Below are 27,016 nucleotides of genomic sequence, written 5' to 3'. Positions count from 1 at the left end.
TGTGTGTGTGTGTGTGTGTGTGTGTGTGTGTTTGTGTGTGACAGGAAAAGCGACAGGGGGAGATTGAGAAAGATATACAGCATATGGAAAAGGGACCAACAGAAGGAGACAGTCAAAGTGACCGGAGTGAGTGACATATGTAAAGAGGCGGCGAGGTGGTTGGATGATAGACTGATATGGAAGTCCATATACCTCTACTGACATGTCTGTGTGTGTATGTGTGTGTGCGTGCGTGTACGCATGTACCACACGCTTTCAGGAACCTAGACAGTGTTTTCAGCTGAGTCTCCATCAGACTGTCAACAAAGAAACAACAAGACAAAGAAAGTGTGAAAGAGAGTGAGAGCGAAGGAGCAGCCATGAGACAGAAACACAGTGACGTGTGTGAGAGAAATCTGGACTGACAGCGTGAGAGGAGGTGGCCGCTTCAAACACTAGGAGTGTGAGGTTAATGTTTCTATTATCCGCTATTAATAGATCTCTTTCATGACCACCAGTTCACTGATATAAGGTGTGTATATGTGAACAAGTCGTCATCAATGCATATATGCACTGTGTTCATGCGTTTGAGTATCTATGCTTGCATAGGCCTATGTGCTCTCTTTTTGGCCTTGTGTATTATATTATATGAGTATATCTGCATAGGTGGTTTGATTATGTACATAAATTATTCATACATTTGATTTAATGTACAACTCTAATTCATCATGAATATATCTAATTTCTCATATATATGATAATAGGGTGTGTTTGCACAGGAGTGTTTGTGTGACTGTGTGACTGTGTCTTAGTGCAGAAAGAACCTGGGTGTAGTTTTGATCTGAATCCACAAGATACACAACTCCATAGCTGCCGGCAGAGGAGTGGTCGATATAGAACTGAGGTGGAACTGTTGAGATACGTGTGGTGTGAAAAGGGAGAAAAAAGCTACAATGATGAAGAAAACAAACTTAAGAAATTTAGGATTAAATAAACACATATGTATATTCTGGCATGGTAGTGCTCTTTCTGTTAAGAAAATTCACTTGCTTTCTGTTTGAACACACCATCAGGGAATGAGGAAGAGATGTTCACTGAACATCAAGTTCAAGTTTAATGACTACTCACTCATAACTTCCTTCGCCCTCTTTGTTCATAAAATGAAAAGATGTCAAATTTATTATTGGCCACTGTAGACTTTTTATTTTCAAGCAGCTGTCATTCTTTTACATACATTTTATACAGTGAAGCTAACTGTCCCCCTGTTTTGTGTTGTCTGATGTTAATATATTTTTCAGTAGAGGACACATAACTTAAATTTCCCCCTCTCCTATTTAAAATATTCCTAAAATATGTGAACATATCTGCAGTTGCTTTTTTTCACACAAATTTGACTAAATTAAGTAAATGTGAATCCAGCATGATATTTATATGATATCCCTATAAATGCATATGTAAGAGAGAAGACTAATGCATTAATTGTGACAACCTGCCAGACAACCTGAGCTACCTAAGTCTGGCAAATAAAAGAAAGTTTCTGAAATGAGCATCACAGAAGGCTTAGTAAAGCTGTCTTGTTGCAAAAAGGTAAAATTATCACATATTAATTAGCTCTTACAAATTATAAAACACATATAAGAAGCCCTAGGTGTGGAGGTTGTGGTGTAGAAAAAGGGTGTAAGGACAACTTGATGAAACAAGAAGGGCCTGTCAACACAGGGGAAACCACCTGCAGGGAGAATGAAACTAAATTAAGAAGCGTAAACAGGGATTTCACAGCCAGGCAATGAGTCATGAAACCATGCCTGTCACACACACACACACACACACACACACACACGGAACATACGCATTAGAGGCCATTCATATATACATAAATACATACTGGCACAAATGAGATGAAGCAAAAAATTTTGAAGCAAATGGACACACTTAAGGTGTGTGAGCAAAGTTACACCTGTGTGCTCAGACCTACGGTAAAGAGCACTGCTCTACAAGAACTGATCTGGGTCCTCTTTTATTCCCCCTCTGTGTCTGCATGTCTCCCCTGAGAACCCCTACATCATTTTGTATGTGCTAAAAAGATTGTCAAGGCGTTAAGAGGATGAGCTGGAGAACGTGTTGCAGAAATAGATGGGTTGTGAAATTGAGATGGTATTACATTTGAATGTTCTTATACTCTTTAATGGTCGAGAGGACCAGTGAGATTCACTGTTTTTCTTTAATTTGCATCTTATTTCTCTTTCGCACCCATTCATTCACTTCCCCGCTCCCTCTCACCCTCTGCTTTCCTTTTTTACTCTCTTTTTTCACCACTCTCTAATTGACATATAAAACCATGCAGGTAAAAATCTTGAAATTAAATTAAAGTTTAACAACACTTAAGAAGTCCTAAACTGCCACTTAATGCAACTCATTATTTTAACGCTGTCAGCATAACAACTCGCAGCGACTATTTATCGGCGCTATTTCAGTTGCCACGGTTCATCCAACATTAAATGCCATTAAGTCTGCACTTATAACACATTACCTCAGAGCCGGAAAAGCATAAAGGGGAAGGGGAAAGTGAGAGAGAGAGAGAGAAAGAGAGTGAGAGTGAGAGAGAGAGACAGAGGAGCACAAGTGGAAGCAAGGAGGCCTGAGAGATGGCAAAGAAATAGGAAGAAACGGGGAAAAATGCAGAGATGCTGTGTATGAAATATTGGTAGAAGGACTCAGGGTAAAAGGAGATGGAACAGGCATGCAATCACATGTGCAGTGCGCATGTGAAGGCCAGTGCTCATTTTCTGTCTCCCCATAGAGTCTTACTTAATGAGGTAAGCTGCCAAGTCTTAAAGTAGGAGGGGAATTAGCTATTCATCCGCACAAAAGCAAGCTGGCAGACCCTGCATTCCCTCTGTTTCTGTGTGTGTGTCTCTCTCTCTCTCTCTCTCTCTCTCTCACACACTCACACACACACTAACCCCCAGCCAGTTGTGTATAATTCACTATTATCCTTCCTGTCTTCTGACTCAAGGCCTGTAATCTATGAATAGATGTTTGAAACAAAACAAGAAGGTGGCCTGAGGTTGCTCTCCTATTGTGGACAGAGGTTCCCAACTTCAGATAAGGGGCCTGTGCAGAGGGCTCCAAACATGTTAAGAGGGGTTAGAAACAGTAAAGCCTACAAATATAAATATAAAAGTATATTGAGCATTACTGAGTCTGTAGGTTTTTAGATACTGCATTTACTGTTATGGAGTAGCTATGATGCATGCATGTTACTTGTGTAATCTAAGAATGTATAAATAATATCTCCCTGAGCATATCTAGTTTTGTTTACTGGCTTAAAATCTACTTGAGGGGAGCGTATATGTTAAGGTTTTAGAGGTTATTCCAGTACATGTTTATTCAAAATTCAAGTTTGTAACTGCAAGACTAATTTAACACCTCTCACAGGGTTGTGAAAATGAAGTCATGTCAATGCAAAGTCAATCATTTGAGGACACGATGAAACATGAAAATACTCTCTTAACTGTCTCTGGACAAAATTCTGGCTAAAATGCGAGGAGTTGGCAGTGGAAGCCTGGTCTTGTTAAGTTGTGGTTACAATGTTTTACAATTATTGTCTGTCTGGCACACAATGCAAAAATTTTGCTGTGACAGCACAGTAACTGTATGGGGAAAATTTGAAATGATGGTTAGACTGTAAGGATTTGGTTTTGTGCTGTTGTTTTTTCCTGTGTTTATTTGATATTGTCATGGTTTGGAGTTTTGTAGTCTAGTTTATTATTTTGTTCATTCGCTTTAAGTTTTCTTAGTAACTGTCTTGTCTCTCACCGTAGTTCTTATTCCTGTGCTTTAGTTCATGTTTAGTGTTGTACTTCTGTGTTTTAATGGCGGCGCCATTCTGCATGAAAATGTGTACATGTGAACAACGCATCTTCGGCACTCTCCACCGCCAAACTTGAAGTGGAAGTTTAGCCCAAGGGGGGGGGGGGTGTCCTTAAACGCACCACAGCTCGCTGCTCCAGTGACGGCTCAACGTGCAACAGTGTCACTGTGAGCGCGTCGTCAGTGGAGCAGTCAACTAACAACAGACACAAATTCAAAAAATGCACTGCTAAGTGTTCTGCGTATATATATATGTATGTATATAAATAAGTGTATATATTGTTTTATGATATGTTATTATATATGTTACCTTATTTTAATATACACTTAATATGTTAAGTTCTAAGTGTGTAGCATGAAGGGACTGCAAACTGTCTTTTTGTGATACAACCTTGTGTTGTATGACAAATAAACAACTTGTAACTTAAACTTAAAATTTCTAATATCTGGATCCAAAGTAGTTCCTATTTTAGTCTTACATTTTCAACACAAATTATTGTTCTTCACATATTTGCCACATCCAGACACAATTTTAAACTATTTATAGCACTGAGTTTCTTCTCCAAGTTCCTTCTGCCGTGTCATTTTGACATTAACAGACTCATTACTCAAGAAGGAGCCAGATGTTTAATAAAATTGTGACACTTTCCTGTGGTAGTTCCAGATAGTTTATAATTGTGTTATCAGACACATTTTAAAACATAGACATAATACAACTTCTTATCTGTAAGTACTTCCAGAAATGTTTTTTTCCTACCAGGTTAAATCACTCTACTAGATTACTGTATGACAGGAACACACCGTCTTCAAATAAATCACCAATAGCGCTTAGTGGTATGTAATATTACAAGTGATTTGCAAATGTTACTGTCTTTAGCCATTTCAAAAGATAAATGATGCAATGTAGGGTCAGAGGGGAGAGGAGAGGAGAGGAGAGGAGAAGTGGCTCTGGCATGGTTGAAATTCAGTGCAGGTCTCCATTGATTGACTGCACATGCCTGACACTCCCCAAGCTCATAAAGCCCCATGTTTACTTATCATGCACGCTTCAATATATACGGACATTTGTGTATGTGTGTTCTTGGCTACGCAAGTCATGAGCCTGTTCAGTCAAGGTAATACCAAACGTGCAAACAAAAGCATGTGACCAAAGTTTGCCATGGTTTAAGCCAGACTGATCAATGTCAGTCCCATGAGTACTTAACAAAGTCAGTGAGTTTCTGTTTGGCAAGGCATGTACCTGCCTCTTCTCTAGATCAAATGCATATACCAAAGCTTAAGTCCAGTACATCAAAGTATGTGTGCATAGTATGCATAGTGCATGAGTACCCGTGGTTTCACAGGTTTGTTTGTTTGTGTGTGTGTGTGTACGTGTGTCTTAAAATGTATAATTGTAAGTATGTATGCAGGAGTACTTTACCTTTTGGACATTAACCCAGTAGCCTATGATACGGTCTGTGGCCTCAGGATCTTTTTGAGTCCACTGCACGTTGTAAGAATAGTTGTTTCCTTTCAGAATTCGGACTGGATTGGGTGTGTCGTAGTAGAACTCAGCATTGTAGGGTTGTGCTGTGCAGGTGGGGGTGGGGGTGGGGGGGCAAATGTCACAGATTAATGATGCTGAAGAAGATAACTGCCTCGTGAATATAAAATGGATGAACACAAGATAAATTATATTGCCCAACTGGATAACAAAGCACTGTCTCATGTCTGTTCACTCACCTGAGACATTAAATGTGCATGTTGATGTTCCTGCACTATTGCTGACTCTGCACTCATAAGAGCCATTGTTGGTGGGTTCAAGTTTAAACTTTAGTTCTGGCATCTCCTTCAGGTCTGGCATGGGCATGCGGATGGAGTCGCCATTTCGGAACCAGCGGATGTCGGTCAGGCGTGGTGGGTTTGATCGCAGGACTGTACACCTCAGGGTCACCATCTGATAGTTCCTAGAACGCACATCCTGGAAAACTGGGTCCAGCATAGGAGGATCTGCAAAGACAACAGAACTGTGACTTTTAGTCCAGTCAAAACATATGTTAAAGTTTTTAAACATTGTGTAACCTGCTATGTCAATTAACAAAAGGGTGAGGGGTGCAGCAGCAAAATCATGTCATATGTATGTATGTACACATTGTCCATTAACTATCTCTGCAGTCTTTACTGCAACCAATAACTTAACAGCAATGCCTGTGTTTGTTTTAAAGTATCTTTGTTGCATACAAACATCATGCACATCATGTCATTCTTGCCACTTTTAATTGACTGGACATGAACAGAAAAAATGCAATTATGGAAATATTCAGTCAATAATACTAAAAAGAAGACATACTTCATTACTATCTACATCAATAATTTAATCACCTAAATAAATTAAACTTTCATTTGTATTACTTTTCCTGTAGAATTTGTTTAGTATGGTGTAACTTTTACGTAGCTGCATCTGTATATCAGAAAGGAAATGTTTTGGTGTACACAAATACTAATCAATACATTTGTAGAGTATCAAATTTTAAAGGGGCATTATGTAGTTTTTTCACCACTAGCGGTGCGGTTCTAAGATTGCAACCAGGTGTGTGCTCGACGCGTGCTCGCTTGAACTCATGAGCGAGCATAAACCGAAACACAACCACTTTCATACAGAAATACCACAATAAACGCAGGAACACCAGCATGCTGGCCGTGGCTTTTCTTCAGACATGTTCAGGCTCTGTTACTTCGATGTTCCCTTCTCAGAGGCAGATCAACACCAGCGCCGTACCTTTCATTCAGCGCAGCGAGCCTCATATTGGCACAATACTCCCGAAAAAAGGCAGAGTGACAGCGGCTATCTGACAGGGAGAACAGACAGAGCTGGAAACTCAGGTAAACTCCCACTGCAACGTTACAGTAATAGTTTTATCAGCTGCAGGTTGAACTAATTCATGCTCGTTACATGATAACGTTACATTTACTGCATTTAGCCGACGTACTACATTGTTAGCTCGCCTGCTGCTTTTCAGTAACTATCTTTGAATCTGTCTCCGGAGGCTCAGCAATATTGGGTGATAATGAAACGGTTATTGAGCAGGAATGGATATTATAATGCGATTGTGTCACACTTTATAACAGTTAGACCGCAGTAAGTAACTTTACTGCAACTAGTGATAGCGGATGGCTCTTCCTCTGGGTTGTTGTGGCCGTTTTGTTGCAGTGTTTTATGTTATGTGGGTCAAGTTAGTTACAGTGCATGAGGTGGAGAAGCTGTGTACCTGAGTAACGTTATTGGTAAAACCCATAGACTGTATATAAAAACCACAATAAACATAAACTGAATGTTACGAAGCAAACAGCGGCAGGTCCGAGCTACTGTAGCGTTAGCTGTCTGCTCCTGGCTGCATCACTATAGGCTAACGTTAGTAAACAAATCGCTATATATATATATCCTCTCTGCGGGCTAAATCAACAGTGGCACTCAGGATATTATGACTTTCTGTGTTTCTCCATCTTTACTAATGCTCACTTTGTTCTCACTCGACATCATCTGAACCTGTTTGGTCTGATGGGCTTCAGCACATAAACCTTTATTGTTGTTTTGGATCCTTACGTGGAGCCTGTGTTTTGCCGGTTGAGCCGGTTGTTTTATGGTGTTAGTGGACTGCATGCCGTTAGCTGCCGTGTTGTCACTGTAGTACGAGAGAGGCTGGGGAGCGCGCACAGGGAAGAATCCAACCCGGTGACCTCACATTCAAAGCAGAATAGTGGCTGATGCAAGCAATGGTGAAAACAGGCGTGTGCTTCATTTCTAAGTGAGTTTTGAGCCCATTGACAATAATGTAATGAAAATTTGATTAATTTCATTGAAAAACTTACATATAGTCCCTTTAATATTTGTTTTGTGCTTTTCAGGGTTTGTATATTAAAGGCATTTTTTATCAACAATGCAGATGTCTTAAAAGTGTAATAATGTAGCAAATTTAAGCTTTTTTTAAATTACACAATAGGAGGCCAATAGGGACATATGCATAACTTTTTTCTCAGAGGTTGAATTTACTCAGTTAAACACCTAAAATCAGTTTACTGCCTTGTACTTCTTCAGAGGCCTTTGTAATTCTCTGCTTTCTTGGATTCAGCACATTATCCCCTTTTGTGCTGCAAAATTACTACAGCTTTTCTCACATGCATACACTGCACAAAATATTAGGGACACTTTGTTATTAAGCATAGTTATGAGGTGAATCCATGTAAAACAAAATACTGTCCCTAATTGTTTTCCTTTTTTAAATCTATTTCCATCATAAAGGATGAGATGGAGATAAACTGAACCAGAAAAGTTTAAGAATACATTTTAAGGCTTAGAGACTGAGCTTAGAGTATGTGGAAAATGCAAAATGGACTACAGTGGTGTACTTACATCACTATCAACCATGTCTCTTTTGTTCTCTACTGTATATTTTCTCACAGCATCAGAAAAAAAATTGTTTTGATCCAACAGAAAGCAACTGTTTTTCCCACAGGGGATGAGGCATTTTTATGAGGCAAGATCCCATCCCTGCTGCTAACCTATCCTAACCAGCTGTAATTAACCTGTCAGCAACAATGTGTGGCTCTGCGGTTAATGACTGACTAGCTGCTGTTGCCCTCGGGTCAGCCAAGACACAACACAGCCAAATTACTCTGCCACAAATCACCAGCCAGCTAGTTCACCCCTGGCTAATCATGTAGATAATAGACAAGATGCTAATGGTGGTATTGTCGTACTAACGGTGATGAGATCTGGTGTTAAGGCCCCTAGAGGTAAGGCGGCATGACTAGAGTCCCTTCTAAATCAAGTTTATCAGACACAGATTTGTAATTATAGTCTAATCTATGTTATGCCTGTAATTTAGACAGATAGGGTTACACATGAGCTACACAAAGAGGAGAAAAAGAGACAGAGACACACAGAGATAACAAAAGCAGAAGGAGGGAGAGGGAAATGGAGAGATGCTCTTATTGTGCTTAATACAATGTGGAAATATCTGGGCAGAATCAACAATCTCAGGAGAAATGAAAATAATAACAGAAAGACATTCAGCAAAGAACTTCCATAATCACAGTGATCTGTGAAATTATTTTGATTGGCTTTTTATTAGAATGCTTTATGGCCATTACTTAATCCTTGCCTTTTTTTATTTTATGTTGTATTGACTCTTGTGTATTTTATTGGCTTTATTATTATTATGGATTCCATATCTTTACATGGTTAAAGTAAAAAAACAAAAACAACAGTAACCTATAACATACTGCTTAGTTAACACTGCCAAGCTTGAATCTTCTTTTGAAATCTGAAGCTCTTATGAAAACACATCTCAACATTCTCTCTGTGAGTAAAGCTTTTAATGGAGTTATATAACTAAAATTCAGGAACAGGACTACACCTCTCTCTCGCACTAATTCAACCACCTGTGCCTTCCTAACCCAATCAACTGCACATGTGTATATAAGTCCAATTAACCCCTCTCGTTCTCGTTTGTCTTGTTTATGACCTCTCCGTCATAAATACTATTCATTACTGTTTTTATATCTCATATTGGAACGGTCCTTGTTTGTGAACTGTTGATTTTGTGCTATAGGTACGGGTATACACACCCAAACCAAATCCATGCTTGGAATCACAGTTACTATTCTGTTCTTGCACTCCAGTCAGAGAAACACGAGTAAGCACCTGCATACCAAAAAGGACTGGAAACCACCATAACATTTAACTTCTCCACTTCGGTGTTTCCTGTTTTTTTTTTTAGTCTAGACTCCCAGCATGTGGATGCAGCAGATATTCAGCTTTGCGATTTCTGACTTGTGGAATCTAAATTGTCATTTACCGCTCGGTGTCTTTTGACCTCTTGAAATGACTGTGTTACCTACACTTCCTGCAGCCACAACAGCGCCGTATGAGACAGCTGAGGGATGGGGGAGCGGTCAAAGGTCATACTGTAATCCTATGGACTAATTAGTGTATGGTCACATAGCCTGCTCCTGCTTATAGACAGACACACATATGCATACTGATGGCTATCTGACTTTGGAAACAGCTGGCAAGGGTAACTAAAAAGCAGTCAAACTGTGGAGTGATGGCGAAAGGAGGGAGGTGTGGGCTGGTTTGTGAGTACAAGTAAATCAATCCCCAGTGGAATTTGGTAGACAAGTTATTACACTTCCTTACCTGGCCTTCAGTTTTCATTTTAATAATTTTCTAAGTTTGTTAGCAGTAGGTTTCACTTTTTCAAGTTGTGGGGTTACTTCAATTTTTAACCCAACTTTTCACATTCTCTGGAGCAATGTTTGTGCATTAATTTGCCACTCATTCGGGACTCACAGCACAACACTACAATGCTTTGTAGTCGGAAGACCATGATCCATGTAAACACACCATCGCTATATGTCTTATTGGATGCAAAATGGATTCCATCCAGGAATGCAACACCGACCAAACCAAACATTTATAGAACACAAAGAGAAAATCAATTTACATGAGACCGAGAGAGGGAGGAGGTGAGTGGAGCATAAGGTGGGATGAAGGGAGAGAGAAACAGCTCTTAAAGACGACGACAATGAAGAAGACAAATGATAGGGAAAGTGTGGTGTGAAAGTGAGAGAAGTCGATGATTGAGTACAGGAGGCGGGGAGAGAATGAGAGAATGCAGGATGCATAAAGGGAATGACAAGACAGAGGGAGGTCCTCTCTCATGGCCAGCAGTTAGCTGATTGATGATGATGAGAATGGCAATGAGGAAGAACAGCCACCTCTCGCGGAAGGGAAAGTGGGCAAGAAAAGAAGGAAAAAAAGAAAGAAGAAAAGAGGAAGTGGGAGAGGCAAGAGTGGCAAGAATCTGCGTATCCACTTAATTTCATCTGCCATAAAAAATGATGGCATCCTTCCCTAACATCAGTCAATAGTGCTAAATGGAGGGGGACAAGACAAACATGATAAAATAAACAAATGAAATAAGATGGGAGCAGGCTGAAGGGCAGTGGGAGAGAAGAGAGGAATCTTTTTTCCCGCACTTTTTGTTGGCTGTAGCTAAACAGTAATGTCTACTTGTTTATAGTGTTTCTCTATCTGCCAACCCATTTCTCTCTTTTTCTCTTCTAACCTCCCAAATCACTTTGTTTTTTTTCTTAACACCTGCCCATGCCCTCCTCACTTTGTCCACCACCCCTAACCCTCCTTCCCTGTTTCAAGCAGCTCTCTCTTAACCCTGTTTCTCTTTCTCTCTCTCATGTATCTGTGTCATCTCTCTGTTTCTTTCTCTGTCTAGAGTGGGGTGGCCACCTGGTCCATTAATCAGACTTGGCCAGTGTGGACAGCAGAGCTCACAGGGTTGCCCTTCCACCCCGCCTGCATTAGCAAACTCAGTAAATCCTTCTTGAAGAGAGGGGAGGAGAGGAGAGAGGAGAGGGTACTGATTTGGGTGTGTTTCTCAGACAAACACACAGTTGGTTCTTCTTTCAAGCTTAACCTTTTTTCCTTAAAATTCAACAGAAACTTATAGTGGCTGTTCCAGGGTGTAATTTTAATTGCTCTACCAATATAAATAAACAGGTCCCTATCTTGCTGTTTTGCTTGATTGGCATCAAATGAATGCAGCTACATCAGCAATGACTTTGGCCCCTTACAAAAGTGAGCATATTTACATAACGTGAAGGAGTTTAAGCCCAGAGAAAATGTATTTATCCAGATAGATTGACTTTATTTAATAAACTTGTGGCTAAAAGTCAGACCAAAATATAACTCAATCTACGAATTTTGAATTGAAGTTGCTTGATAATTACAGGCCCATTAATTTTTCATCTCTTTTTGAGCTACTAGTGCATGATTTTGTGTTTTACATGTACTCTTGTTGCATTTTCTATCTTGTAGATTTCATCACTTCAATTCACAGTAGCCTTTTAACTTGACCCTGTACACATGGCACACTGGGAGCGTGCTGAAATGGGTGTATTGAATACTGAATTTGTGTTAATATAAATTTACTGAGTTAAACCAAGCACTTACCAATGCAATGAAATGCTGCTATGTAAGAAATCAGGCTGCATTCTATACAGCATGGGCGCCGAAAGTCGGGAGTCTAAGGAGCCATTGAACCCCCCCCCCCACACACACTGACACCTTCTATATGGTGAACTGATTTTGCCCTCCTGGTGTGCCATTACAATGAGCACATCCAGCGTTAGTTTATAGAAGGGGGAGACATTTTCATGCATTTGTGATAGTGTTCTTGGATGGAGTTTTTATTTGTAACCTCCTGCTACTGATACATACACTGTTTTCCTGGAAGCTAAAATAAAATACAATTCTATAAAAGAAAGAAAATTTCATGGAAAAGTTGGAGAAATGCTCAAAACCAGAACATTAGATAAATGAGGAGAATTACTTTATAGTTTGCAGAAAAAATTCAAAATCAAGTTTGTCTTTCATGTTACAGTCTCTCACGCTGTTAAGTTTCAACTGTGGGCAGGTAGATGAGCAATAGTCAGATGTGCCATTGCTTGATGCCATGAGTTCCGGCACAATTCAGGCATTGCAGAAGTAAGTAAAAGTAGGTAATCTCATGGGAAGGGAAAAGGTGTTGAAATGATGTGTTACTTTAGCAAGACAGATACTGTTCCTTTCTCAAAGCCCATCCTCTGGGAGTTTTATAATGATAGACCCCACTGGAGTGCTCACAAAGGGGAAGGGGTAGGTTTAGAGAATACTGCCTTTAAGCTTTAGTGGTGTGTCCTCATTTCCTTTAACTCTCTCTTTTTACACTCTTTACATTTCCTTATCTGACTTGAGGGTACAGAGTTTTGCGCAAAGTGTGAAGATTATGCCATTACTGGTGGTGGGGCATAAGAAAAGTGCAGTGTTTTAATGGATCTCTCATATACAACAACAATAGCAATAAATAAATACTTAACATTTTTCTATGTACTGCTAAAATTACTATTGCTACTACTATTACTACTACTACTTTTTGATGCTACTGTTGCCTAGGGATTATTAAAGTTTGATATTATCCGGTCTTATGTTAGTAGACGATGCAGCAATGCTAGTATCTGAAAGCACTCACAACCAATATGGACAAACTGAACTCCAAGTGATGATACATGTAGTCTCAAAAGGGAGCGCTGTATTCTGGTGCTTGATCTAAACAGTGGTGTTTCATGTTGTTGTAGGTTGAGCTCTTGGGTGAGCATAAGCTGATCCACACTTACACTGCACATTAAGTTGGACCTGTGCCTCTCTGCGTTTGATGTTAAGTCCGTTGTAAGGTGCAGTCTGGCACCGGTACAGTCCCATCATATCCCGGCTGACGTTCTTAAGCCTCAAGCGGCCATCAGGTGTCTCCACCATGGTCTTCCCTGATGGCATCAGCAGGTCCTTTTCTGTCCGTGACCACAGTATAGGTGGACGGGGTTTGCCATCTACCACCAAGCACACCAGCTCAGCGTTACCTCCCTCTCTCACACTGACCACCTGACCTCCTGGTGGAACCAGCAGCACTGGAGGAGAAACTGGAGGGGAGGGAAGGGAAGGGCAGAGAAAGAGGTAAAGGAATATTAAGAAAAGGTTTAAGTTTTATTTTCTCACTTCTATGTAGATTGAAGCAAACATAATTAATGTTTTTAAAATATACAATTTTATTACAATAAAAGATAAAGGAAATGTTGATGTATATATAGCTTGTAAATAATTACTAAAAAGTTAGATAGGTGAGTAGAATACAATTTCATATTATTAAAATATAAGTGCTTTTGTAGGTAAACTAAAGGAAAAACCTTGACAAAATTTTTCATGAATATTTGTTTTCACTTTAACCTTTCTAAATTATGTGGGGATATGAATACATGCTTAAATATAAAAGAAGGGTTACAGTATATGGTATTATATAACAAGTTAGGAAGTGGACATGACGTAAAAATTACAGATGGTGTGAAAATAGAAAGTGAATAACAGAGACAGACGGGGAATAAAAAGGAAATGAAAGAAACTGTCATTTACAAGGATAATTTTATTGGACAATTAAACAGTTTTAATGCAACATAGGAACATTAAAAAGATTACTGCTCAGCATTAAGTGCTAACATTATGGTTAACCACACACCACAATGCACACAGAGACAGTTATACATCACTATAATTCTCAAATTCTTTGTGTAGTACCAACAAGGGGGGTGATGTGCATACAGAGACAGAGAAAGGGGGAAAGGTGTAGATACTGTCTGAAGAAATACTGTATTAAGGTTGTCCTTTTCATGTTGGTTGAAGAAAAAATCATATTCAATCTGCAATAATAATCTGTTCAAATACAAAAATATAATTCAAAGTGTGTAGTGTATATGTGTGTGTGTGTGTGTGTGTGTGTGTGGACTGCAGTGTCAATCTGACCCTTTCCTTGCCCTGTTGCTTGGTATACCTAGTTACTGTTGCACTCTTTCCTAACACAAAACTAGAAAGTCACGCTGACCAAACCACAAAGCGCTATACTGTATATTGTATACAGTATGTCCTATATACAGTATGCACATATAGAGTCCAGCACTGTAAAAAGAAAGAGTGAGAAGAGAGGAAATAGTTGAGGGGGACGGGGCAAAATGGTGTGAAAGATACCACCGAGATGAAAGACAGAGGTAAACTATGAGCATCTAACCAGTATATTTGCCCCCAAATACACTTTTGAGTGATGCTACTGATCAGCAGTTACATACATGCATTTATTTACAATCCATTAATATGTTGGTATTTGTTATTGTTTGTGGTTTAAATTGAGAAAAATGTATTGGTCCATGAAAAGACTTTTCCCTCTTGACAGTTTAAGTTCGCTATTTCACTTTCAGAAAATGGAAATTTGTCTCATTCTGACACAGATATGAAATAAAAAAGGAAAGGAAACCCTCACCGCTGTTCTGAGAGATGTTGACATCCACACGGAGCTCCGGCACCCTACTACCTGGAAAGTTTGCCACACAGCTGTAGGTAGCCAAGTCTCTGAACTTCATGTCCACAATCTCCAAGCTACTGGTGCCAGGTGCCATGTCTGGGTCACTGCGCAGCAAGATCACGCTATCTGAGTTGAAGACAAGTGCACCGTTCTTGTACCAGGTGTAGTTGACCTTGTCCTGTGGGGTGGCATCAACGTGGCACGACAGCTTGAGGTCCCGACCCATTTGGATGGTCTCGCTGTCCTTGTTGGAGTCTGGTGTAATCTGGAAGGTCAGGTTGCTCATTGCTGAGTGCGGTGGTGGTATTGGGGTGAAGAAGACAGAAGGAAGGGTTAAATAGATGGTACAGTGCGAGAGGTTGGCTGTGTTGAAGTCTTAAAAACAATGTACGGGGGAGGGATGTCACCAGCAAAATAGTTTTAATGTTCACTAATAAATGACTGAGAAAAGAGCAGAATGAATTCAAGAATTAATAAAGAAAAACAGCATTTTGTGGATATTCTTTGGGATATTTTCTTCTACATATAATATACTAACACCCAATATCTATAATCTTAGCAAATAGTACAAATACATGCATTTGAAAAATGTGTGTGCAAGTATAAAAAAAGGATAATCTCCTGACTGTTTTGCTGCCTAGGTAAAAAAAAAAAAAAAAAGCTACCAGAAAATCCTAACTGAGGTCGCGATGCACTGAGGTGACAGATGAATTATGTATGAGTGGTGCACAGCATCGATGAAAATGTGTGTCCTTCTACTGTAGGAATATTATATGTTTATTAATCTCTTACCTGCTACATAAACTTTGTTTTTGTTTTTGAAATTACTTTGGGTCCATATATTCATGTATGTCATGTCAATAAAGTTTGTTTAAGTTTGTTAAATAGAAATTAATTTAAATTTGACAAAATAAATGGAATGACATCAAAAAGAAGGGATTGATATAGTAGTGTGAGTGAGGGAGAAGGGGAGAGTAAAAAAATTAATAGAAAAAAACATGGATGGAGGAGGGGGAAGATGGTTAATAAAGCATGTGTAGAGTGTGTGACATTGTGTGTGAGGCAAAAGGAGGGGGCAGCATGACAAAAAGAAACCAAAAGAAAATGGAAATTGAAGAGGACAGAAAGAGCGAGAGAGAGGAAGAAGCAAATTGTGAGGGAGGGAGAGACAAAGGAGCTATATACAGAATAAAATAACGGGGGGGGGAACAAAATCAAGGACAAAGAGTAACTCTCACACTGTCACATTTAATTTTCAGTTTCAAAGGCTGCGTTTCCCCAACAGATTTCCATGTTGAATACAAAACAGCTCTCTGTTTTCCCACTGAGGGGAGAGACAGGCTGCTAGGAGGAGCGGAGAGCTTGATTTAAACTCCTTTTCGAGCTTGTTAACAAGATGTTTGGGATGCCATGGAGATAAAGCCGTGGCCATATGGTTAACGTGATCCTGCAACTTTACCTGGTTAGTGTGGATACAATCTTGTGTGTACATGGTATGTGGGAGCCAGTGGCTGTGTGTGCATCCAAGTGCATGTGCGACTGTGTCGCCTGCCTACCTGCAAACTTCTATCTCAATGCATTCACTGAACACACGCACCTGTGTGTCTGTGTATGTGTGTGTGATTCAGCGTCTTGCCACCTGTGCTGGTGTGACAATGCGTTCAGGCCCATTAAGCTAACAGGAGAAATCCATCCAGCATACGTTCTCTACAGTGTTAACTAACTGAAGAGACTGTTGCTAATTGCTTCCACTCCAGTCTAACTAATTGGAGTGAATAAAGATGATTAAAGGGACTAAAACTAGCCGGAGGGGAGGGAGAATGGAAGCCTTCTGTTTTAACGGCAGGGGAATTAGAAAAAGAGAAATACTTAACCCGCCTATTCTGACAAGATTCACATCATCCTTCCATAATGAGGGAGCAACTGCTCACGTGTCACACGCAACACAAACACATATAGTACACGCACGAATGAATACAATTGCATAAATCAAGCTAGCAAGGACTGGACAGATGGCACTTTCAGTAAGGTAGATAAATTCAGCTTTAAACATTTTATTGAAATAGGCATGGACTTAACTGATGAAAATGAAGAATAAAGTAATCAAACATTTTAATAATAAAGAAAAATATATCGCATATATGTCTTTGTTTTGTCAAAAATATTTTTAAAAATCTGAATGCTATCAAAAGGAAAGAAAATAATGCACACAAATACATACTATAATTCTCTAAATACCCCTGTTAACCAAGAAATCTCCCAAAGCCAGTCCCTCTGTCCTCTGGGAACAAACACACCTACGCATTACTTACTTCTGACAATGACATTGACGTTCTTGCGAGCAGGGTTGCCCACATTGTTGACAGCTGTGCAGCTGTAGAAGCCTGCATCAGCCGGTGTGACAGCCCGCAAAATCAGGGTTGCCCCTCGAACTTGGGCGCTGAGGGGAAGGGGGCCTGGGTAACGTGACCACATCACAGTGGGGAGGGGGAAACCTGCGGTCACCTCACAAGTTAAGAGCACATCCTGCCCGGGATCCACCACCACCGTGTCGTTCACAGACAGCCGGATCACTGGGGGAGCTGGGGTTTGGGGGGACACGGGGAAAGAAGAGAGAAGATATTATTACAAATGCAAATCTCTTTCTCTCTGGTTACATGGAAAAGAACTAAGATGTTTTTATCTTTTGCTTTGCAACTGTTGTACAAAATTGATGGTTTACAGTTGCGGTTACATGATTTCGCATGTACAGTAAGTGATGACATTATTCAAAAGTGAGCATGGGAGTTTGTTTTACAAAAATGTGTCTGTGTGTGTTAATACCTGTGTGTGTGTGTGTTAATGCCATTGTGCATTCATAAGGGGGTGTTTCAAATTTTCTCTGTGCACACAAATCAGTAAACCAAAGGCAATTCATGTCTCTGCCCCCCAGCTCTCATATCGCCCATATCTTCCCCAAGGCACTGTGTCATTTTACTATGACTGATCTAACAGGAAAAGTACTGTACAGGATGACCCAAAATGCAACTGCAGAGGGGGGAAAAAATCCTGTTGCCAGACAGAGATCGATTGGACCCCAGCAGTTTCGAAATACAAAAAAGGGCAGAGCAGTAGGAGCAAGGGGCACACACACACACACACACACACACACACACACTACATAGTACAGTATTGAACAACTGATGCAGAGAATAAAAGGTAGGAATAAGCAGAAGAGAAAAGAGAGATCAATCATCTAAGAGGAGGCTTCGAGAGAGTGAGTAAAGAAAAACACCCACAGTGACAGTTACACCAGACAGGTTCTGGTATAACAGTGTGTACTGTCTGCACAATTAAAAAATAGAAGATGAAAATGAAATGCAGATTATTTTGTTACTTGGACACACATAAGACAGTTTTCTCAAACTGTATGCAAACCAGGAAATCCTACACAGTTAGTTAGAAGTTACTACACAAAAGTACAGAGACTTTGTAACAGGCATTGGCTGAGCTTTCACTTTTTAAATGACAGTGGTGGCTGCAAGGCTGGACTTCGGACAAAATTTTGTCTCTGGCATTTTTTTAATTTTTGGCCCAGACCGGTCACTCCTCACAATTGGTTGAACACCACCCACCTGAACACCATTCTAAAATATGCATACTGTACTATTTCCCAAAACCACTACAAAGTGGTGTAGTAAGTGCTGTGGACAAGGTTACCAGTGGACTCACTCACTCTTGACTGACTCCCTAATACAATTTAAGTATGCCCCACAGATAGTAAAAACAGTAATCTTTACTGTATCATAATAGTTTCCACATCGGTAAAAATAACTTGTTTCCTGTTGTTATTAATTGAATGAATCATCATTCATCATCGTCATCATGGCATGGCACACCCACTAACTCCCTGTGCCCTCCCTGAGAGTCCATGTTACCCAGAATGCTAAGCTCTGCTTAGTGCTTAAACTCTCTCCTCCTGCTCACTCTGTTCCTCGGCTTCCCTGTCACACTGCTCCTCTTCCTGCTCCTCTACCCGCCAGAGGCCTCTTGCTGCATAATGGTGGGTAATTGCTAGTGCTGTTGCTGCTTTAGCAGCTTTATTTTATTTTATTTTTTTATGTTTTATTATAACATCTCAGTACCCTGCCTTCTCACAGAGGTTTGGTTTCTTGGGGGTGGGGGGGTGGGGGGGGGGCATAGAAAATGAAACCAATGGGCTGCTGCCCCTGCTTTATGGGCCAGTCGTTACTGTTGTGGCAATAAAGTAAGCCAAGTGCCAGGTGTGATGAAGACGGCCTCAGAAACTCAGGATGACTTACACTGCATGTTTAATGAAACTCGGCCAAGGAAATTACAGTGCCAGCGTAAAAAGTGTGAACACATACATTTTCAACACCAAAATCTGAAGAAAACCTTCTTGGTCCACATTATTTATCTCTCTGCTTTCCCCTTAGTGTCTATGGTCTTCTGTAGAAGGTCATTATTAACAGTCTGCTGGATGTTTAGACTCCATTACCACACTGCATTAGCTAAGTCGTGTTGCTATCTAAAGGTGTCATGAATTTGCATTTCAGTTGGTGACAGTGAGTCTGTAAACGTACAAGACTCCAAGAAAACACAGTTATTTGCTAGCCTTGACATTAAGCCATAGTGTCTTTCAGTTCTGCCAGGGAGAGAGACAGAGGCAGTGCAGGGAGCTTCTACTTCTGGGGTCCACTAGAGACTCCAAGTGTAACCTGTACTTGCGCCATACTTCACCTGTTACTGGAATAAGCCCACTAAGATTCCCCCACAGCTAGCAATAAAAAAAAAGAAAAATGAAAATGATATTCACCCCAAAGTGCGTCAGTTCACTGGGAAAATGCCCAGTATGCCAGATTACCAATCGAGCGCTTGGTGGCTGTGTGTAACTGCAGCTCATGAAAGATGTGGTCGCTTATCTCAACGCTCAGCAGAGCTGTGGCAAATTACATGCTAGCTCTGTGACTTATTAAAATGCTATTAATAAGTGTAACGAGTGACTACAATGTATTTTGCACTGCCAAATTGTTCTGCACTGAGCAAACAAGCTTTCTAGTCATATTAAAATAACTGTTTATTCCTCCATCCGATAGGCAACAAGAAAACGCAGACTCAGGTGTTGCTTAAACTTGCCACGTCAGAGGTGTCTGACTGCGTCGTATTATATCAAGTTACACCAGCACCTATCTACAATCTTTTAGGAGAGGTCGACAATTTTTAGTGATAGTTTGAAGCCTATTGGCCAAAAAATATATTGTTTTATACTGAAACAGAATCAAATGAATGTGTAAAGTCAAAGTTTCCCATTACCCTCCTCTGCTGCTCCATGGAATGTGTTACGGTTAGCCTCTCAGCACCTTGTTTTAGTTTTAGTCACATACTGTATATAGGCCCTATTGTTTGGTTCAGTGTCTTGAGCATCACCAAACCACCCAACACTCAAGGAGTAGCCTGCTTTCAATTTTCAGGTTATTCTGATTCATTCCTCACTCATTTCTTAGTAACTACTGACAATTCAGTGTACTATATTGTAAAGTGTTACCGTTTTAAATCATGTAATATAGCAGGTCCTGTTCGGCAAAAGAAGAAAAAACTGACATGGGTATCGTGGAAAGAGAAGAGCTGAGAGCGGATCCATCTGAACAGTTTATTATTAAATTAGTAAACACACCTTGTTTATTTGTTTGTCTGTGTTTAGCAAAACTAGTACCTGCAAAAGAAAAAAAACTAATGGCAAGTGGAGGCTGATTTATGTTTAGTGGTATACTCTGGTTACACTTCCAGTACATTTTGTGTGCTGTTAAAAACCTCTTTGTAAAACAAGGTTGTCTCTTTCAATGTCACACTTTTATATGGAGAATCAAGCAGGCTTTCCCTACTGCCTAATGAATGTGAAAACCCCGTTTCACATGGTTATACTCTCTAGTTTGATGTAAAACCAATGACTTTTTAAAACATTCAAAGTGCTCCACATCACAAAGGTGGTAATCCTATCTGCAACATCTTGTAATGGGTTTTTGCCTATCTATGCCACAGGGCGTAAATGGGGTGACAGGAGGGTAACGTTGAGAGAAATGAGCTTGTGACCAAAATGTCACATGTTTAAATCCCTCGAGTGGCTACAAAAACCTTTGGCTCCCTCACCAATTACAATAAAAACACCCTGAGGCAAAGCAGTCAAGCGCCAGTTTCTCTACTCGAGCTGCTTTACTGTCCACGAGTTACTGATCTGTAGTTGTACTGTATGTAATGTAATGTCTCTGGTGCAAATTTGTGTATGTGTGTATAACTATACCTGCACGCATTACACATCAAACCTTGAAGAAGATGGGCTACAGCAGCAGAGGACTACACCAGATTCCACCCTTGTCAGCTAAGAACAGGAAATTGAGGCTACAATTGGCACGGGCTCACCAAAATTGGACAATAGAAGACTGGGAAAAGGTTGCCTCGTCTCGATTTCTGTTTTGACATTCAGATGATAGGACCAGAATTTGGCATAAACAACATGTAAGCATGGAGCTGGAGCTACAGTGGAAACACCTATTTAGTTTGCCACTGTGAATTCATTCCAATTCAATGGCTGAAGACAGATGAAAGAGGCTTACATTCTCTAATAGGTTTAGATGCTTGTAGAAAATAAACAAATCCAACCTCAGAGTCAGAACCAGGTGAGCCTACGGCAAACTGAGCAAAGAATTATTTGCAGTAATGTGCGCTGTCTGTCATCTGGGCCAGTCACCTCTTTTTGCCATTAGTTAATATGGTGCCTGGGAAAATTAAAGGGCCTTGACCATATTGTACACTGTCATGCCATTTCTTAGATTATTATCACTCAAAAAATGTTAAAAAGGTACTCAGTTGTAGAGATGAAGATGGCCCTTTTCACTCAACTGCCACTTTCAGTTAATTATAATCAAGCATATTTATCAAAAAAAATGATGTGTTTGTACGGTATATTCTTTTAAGAAGGGATAAGTTTATAAATAAATTCATACACTTGTATCAATGTATTTTCAACATTTCATTAGAAATCAATACACAATTGAATGTGTTTTAGTAATAAGGGGATACAAGGGTTAGGTTATCCTTATTCTTACCTAATGCAGAACTGACTGTGATCACATCATCAATATTGTATCAAGACTTCTGTGGCCCACTTTAAGTAAATGATTTAGTGATGATAAAGTGGAATTACTAATACTCCAATTGTATTGTTTTTTGGAGCATTTATTAATGAAAGTTTAAGTAATGCATTACCATGTATTCAAATTAGCTGTTAGGGTTAGGGGCTAGAAAGCCACTTGTTATTAAGCTAATGTGAAGTCCACAACTGTAACTAATATATTTTCATAAAGTGACGATCCAGTGTGTGTCTTTCCTACAATCCTTTAATTGCAATGTCATTATCAATATTGGGTCGTTAAGTTGATGATGCATTATGAATTCATAAATTTTTATCATTGAGGTTCCCTTGAGCAAGGCATTTAAGCCTCATACTGCAGTTGTGAGTTGCTCAGAACCAACATATCAGCGATTAATGAAAGATAAAAAAATCGTATTAAGTCATGCATCAGTTATGCATTATTTGAGAATGGGCGTATGTACCCTTATTAGTATTTGTTACCATTTTATGGTAATTTTTTAAACAAAACACTTGTTTACCATGAAACGTACTGAGTTGTGAACATACTGAGAATGCATTTCAAAGGCCTTAAATATTAGTATTTGAGCATTTTGAAGGAGTATACTCCAGAAAAGGGTCTTTTAAATGGGCTCTAGAGGACAAGAAGGAGGAGAATCCAGGCTTTTATCGACCTGAGAGAGTTAATCCTCAGTGAGAGACCGACCCCACAGAGTACAGGAAGCAATTCATTCCTCTAATAGACTTTATGCAGTACATCCTCTCATCTAATCTCTTTTTTAACAGATTGCAATCGCTGTAATGAAAGAGGTGCACTGAGGCTCAACAAACTAGTTTACAGATGCATGTTTCTACTAATACAAGAACGCACACAACGCTGTGCACACACACAGACAAGCTTGTGCTCTCTTAAATGGGACAAAAATGTGCATGCAGAAACGCACCCTAATGGGATATCTCTTTAGGTAACCTCACTAGTGAAGGCTCTCAAGCTGACAAGAAATTTCACTGGTGTAACAACTGCAATCAGCACATAAATAGCACTGTCCACTTCCATTGTATCAAATCACAATGCTAGGAAAATAAACCCTTGGAGGCCTGAAGAGCTTTCTTAGTATTACATGAACCTCAATAGAAACTGTGTTGCTTTCTTGTTTATTTATTTATTTATATTCAGTCAGTTTATTAAATACAGTTACAGTAAAATAAAGCATCCGGGCAAATAGGATATATTGTTGCAAAGCCCTGTATGTTATCATAATTGATTATACTGGCATTTAAAGGTCCAATAATCAAAGAGAGATTTCGTGCTGCTCATGTGGTTTCCCACTGGTTAGTTATACTCAGCACTGTGTGTGTGTGTGTGTGTGTGTGTGTGTGTGTGTGTGTGTGTGTGTGTGTGTGTTTATTAGTAGGTTAATAAACACATATATCCTTGTGTAATATATACTGAGATTTATTTATTTTTGTTGTATTTTTTGTTTGTTTTTTGTTTCTCTTATCGGGATGGTTGTGCCCATAGCTAAATTTGTCTTTGCAGTAGACAAGTCATCCTCACATTTGGAAACAAACACAGAAAACAGACACAAAGCAGCAGACAGTATACAGTAGATAAAGCATAATAAAAGTGTGCAACAAATAAATAAACAACTAAACAAATTAAGCATGTAATCCCAAGAACAGAAAAGGTACAGTGGAGAGAAAGTCTGGAAAGAAGAAAAAATATGTGAAGCAAAGGGGGGAGGAACTGAGGATTTGAGAATTATAGCTTCAATTTCCTGGGGATGCGTGGGTGACGGTAACAGTGGGATCAGCCAGCACTCTTCCCAAAGTAATGGGATTTATGTGCAGCACAGCGGTTTACAACCAGGTAACAAATGCCTCTCTCTTCCACGCTCATACTTTCTCACTCTCTTTGTCAGTTTGTCACCTCTGTATCTTCAATATCTGCGTTTTTACCTTCCCTTACCCCCATCTCTTCACATTCATTCCTCTTTCTGCACTTTTTTGTCCAATACATTCTCTCCATCGCTTGCTTCCTCTCCCACTACCATGCTGTATGATCTGTTTAAGATTTGCAGACTTCATTTATCTATGAGTTAAAGGCAGAAGGCTTATCGGGGTGGAATCAGCTGGAAATAAAAGCTTAAAGGTTTAGATGGAGGTGTATGCTGACAGGAACCCAGGAGCAGTGGTTGTCACATTTATGTCAGTCAAAATATGGTGGGGCCTAGGGGCCTAGGGATTCGGAGGGTGACTAGCAGCCAAAACGTTGCTGCTGATCCTTGGTGCCAACAGGAGGAAATGTTCCGGGTGTGACTTGGAAAATGGAGGATTGGTGGTTATTACCTTATCCGTATTTTGAGTGCACTGTACTGTGGCCAACCCAATACCTGACCTTGAGTTATTTTAGTTATTTATAATGATATATAGATTGTGTTATATGGAAAATGAACACTTTAGGACATTGATCTAAATCGCGTCATAAGACAAAAAGCTATTCTCACTAGAACTCATGGGTGTAATTAATTAGTTATATGTAACACCTGTTATTTACAGCTTTCACAGGTCAAAATGTCTACTGTGAAAAAGGCCTAAAGAGAGAAGAAAGTGTGTTCTTTCTATGTTTTTTACACTTGTAAACACTGAGTCATGTGTCTTTGAACATCCATGGTGGATGTGTGCCTTTGTGTATATATACACTTATATTTGTTTATGTGCATATCAGCTATTCTTAAAAGACTTGCAGGCAATTACTGTAGCTGAAAATATACACCGTAACAGGATGAAAGAAACTTCAATCCTGCTTGATTTTGTATTTTCAGGTTCACAAATATAACCACAGTTTGATACACAAAATACAATGTAAATTTGCCAGTTTGAAGACAGTATCTTTAGTTCAGAACAGTTTGATAATATTGCATCGAAAGCCAGGACTCGTACAGGATTAGGATAGAGTGTCAAGATGCAGATTGTGACTAGAATGTTGCCAATTTAAACTGAATAAAAAGTGCAATTGGTATCTAACATTAGTACAGTGCAGCTCATGTGTATAAACGCGTGTAATTGTGTGAAGCAGAGTACTGCTGAAAAGAGGCTGCATGTCAACTTATAATCAAAACAACATGAGGAAAACAGGAAAGTTCAAATGCAAAGGGTATAGAAGTGAATTTCTGACATTCTTAAAGCCAGTTCCAGTGACTTCACAAAAAGCGATTAAAGCAAAATGATTATTGTCAGTGGTGTGGCTGTATATCCCCACCCTGATCTGCTGACTGGACTGGATTTGTGACTGGTTGAGAAATGTCATATCCCAGCCTAGGCACACATCTGTTGGTTAAATAACTAAACATACATTTGTATGGAAATAAACAAAGAAACAATATAAACAAACCGTATGTATTGTAATGGATTAATTAACAAAACATTTAAATAAATTAAGTTGCCTTTTTTCAGATCTGCTCTCTCTTCCACCTGGCCACTCTCAGACATGGCTTACAGCCTTCCATAAAACTGACTGCACAGATATGGTACAGTGTCCCACCACAGAGGTTTCACAGTACTAAGGGTTATTGCAGATTGCCCATTGATCTTCAACTTTTCAAGGGGGATTTCATCCACGGAAGGATTTGCCATGTATTGATCTCATCATATATATTGCACACTTGTATGATATTATTGTGAAGGTATATTGTAGTAAGAGGTCCAGTAATCAATAAAAGACTGAATCAACTCTCCCAGTGTTCAGATTTACTGGCTGATTCAATTCTCTCAAGCGTGTCAAAAGATTTAAATTATGGTGTGTGTGTGTGTGTGTGTGCGTGTGTCCGTGTGTGCGTGTGTGTGTGTGTGTGTGTGTGTATGTGTGTGTGCATGTGTGTGTGCGTGTTTCTTTCGGCAAACATACCTGCCACCAACATTATTCAGGAATGGAATTGAAAATTGTAGTGTAGTTGAATTTTTCTGTGATCCAGCATTTTGTTCTATTTATGTCAAGAGAACAGGAGACAAAACATCTACAGCGTTTCCAAATTATCACCTATATTGACAAATAGAGCTGAATAATGAAGCTCATGAGAGGCACAGCACTTAGGGATTGTCAGAAAGTCTCTGATCGTTATCTAAACCTGACAATTACTTACAATGTGATACTGATATGTTATTCTCCTTTTTCTTTTTTATGTGGAGCAGCTCTTTTTTTCACTGCACCATTTCACTACCGTGACAATACATACCAATTTACTGTCCAGATTAATTATTTGCCTTACTGTGTGTAGCACAGTGTTTAGCTTGAAATGAACTTGGTAAAATAAAACCTTGCTGTGTCTTCTTTTTATCAGTTCTGCAGGAAAACTTGCAAGTCACCGAAAAATGGCATGCCATTATGTGCGGTGGTGGTATTCAGGCTTTTGCTCAGGGTGAAAGGGGAGAAAATGACTCATGTGTTGATGACTGATGGCTGAAAAACCCTGGACTTTCAGAACCCTGAAATATACAGCAGTACATTTGTGAGGCATGACATTTCATTCTGCATTCTGCTACATTCTACATGCTACATTCAGTTATGGTGGAATTCAATCTATTGCAATTTACAGGATTACTCCACCCCTCAATAAGGCCAAGGCCTCGTTTCAATTGCCCCCCCCCCCCCCCCCCCCCCCCCCCCCCCCGTACTACACTGCTTTAAATAACATGACAAGATCCAGAGCATCGCAACTGTGTTCATTTTATGAGAGGCAGGGGAAGAGGATTTGGCCGCTGTCAGCAGTTATTGGAGGGCAGAAGCTACCTACTCAAATCCCAGGTTGGGATTATGATATAAAAATCAATCAATTCCCTTGTCTCAGCACCGTGAATCAGCGGTGATGGTGTGACCTAGTTGGATGTATCTAATCTAAGCAGTGACTGACGCCACAAGGACAAAAGGGAGCTCAGTGTGGAATAACAAAATACGCTTATTAGATAAATATTTTAGTGGATAAAAACCAAAGCAGCAACTTACTGTTTGTTTTCCTTTTACAATCTCTCTATCTCTGTCTCCATGTCCATCTGTCTATTTATTTCCACTCTCTGCCCT

The 27,016-nt window shown here is 39.7% G+C and overlaps 1 protein-coding gene across 7 annotated transcripts in view; it reads right to left on the bottom strand.

Moving 5' to 3' along the window:
* LOC123958888 (MAM domain-containing glycosylphosphatidylinositol anchor protein 1) overlaps positions 1–27,016 on the bottom strand; it is a 277,449-nt gene that overhangs the window by 42,475 nt on the left and 207,958 nt on the right. For all 7 annotated transcript variants that reach the window (XR_006822182.1, XM_046032613.1, XM_046032614.1 and 4 more), the window contains 5 exons: positions 17,105–17,374; positions 14,751–15,080; positions 13,066–13,365; positions 5,575–5,841; positions 5,273–5,421 (listed from right to left, as the gene is read on the bottom strand). Coding sequence is in view for 6 of the 7 variants with exons in the window: in XM_046032613.1 (XP_045888569.1) it covers positions 5,273–5,421; positions 5,575–5,841; positions 13,066–13,365; positions 14,751–15,080; positions 17,105–17,374 (1,316 nt within the window). In the remaining variant the exon portion in view is untranslated. The remainder of the gene's footprint in view (positions 1–5,272; positions 5,422–5,574; positions 5,842–13,065; positions 13,366–14,750; positions 15,081–17,104; positions 17,375–27,016) is intronic.

Source organism: Micropterus dolomieu, linkage group LG20 (genome assembly GCF_021292245.1).
Source record: "Micropterus dolomieu isolate WLL.071019.BEF.003 ecotype Adirondacks linkage group LG20, ASM2129224v1, whole genome shotgun sequence".
NCBI lineage: Eukaryota > Metazoa > Chordata > Actinopteri > Centrarchiformes > Centrarchidae > Micropterus > Micropterus dolomieu.
The sequence above is the reverse complement of the archived record's forward strand: the minus strand, read 5'-3'. Positions and strand labels throughout refer to the sequence as shown.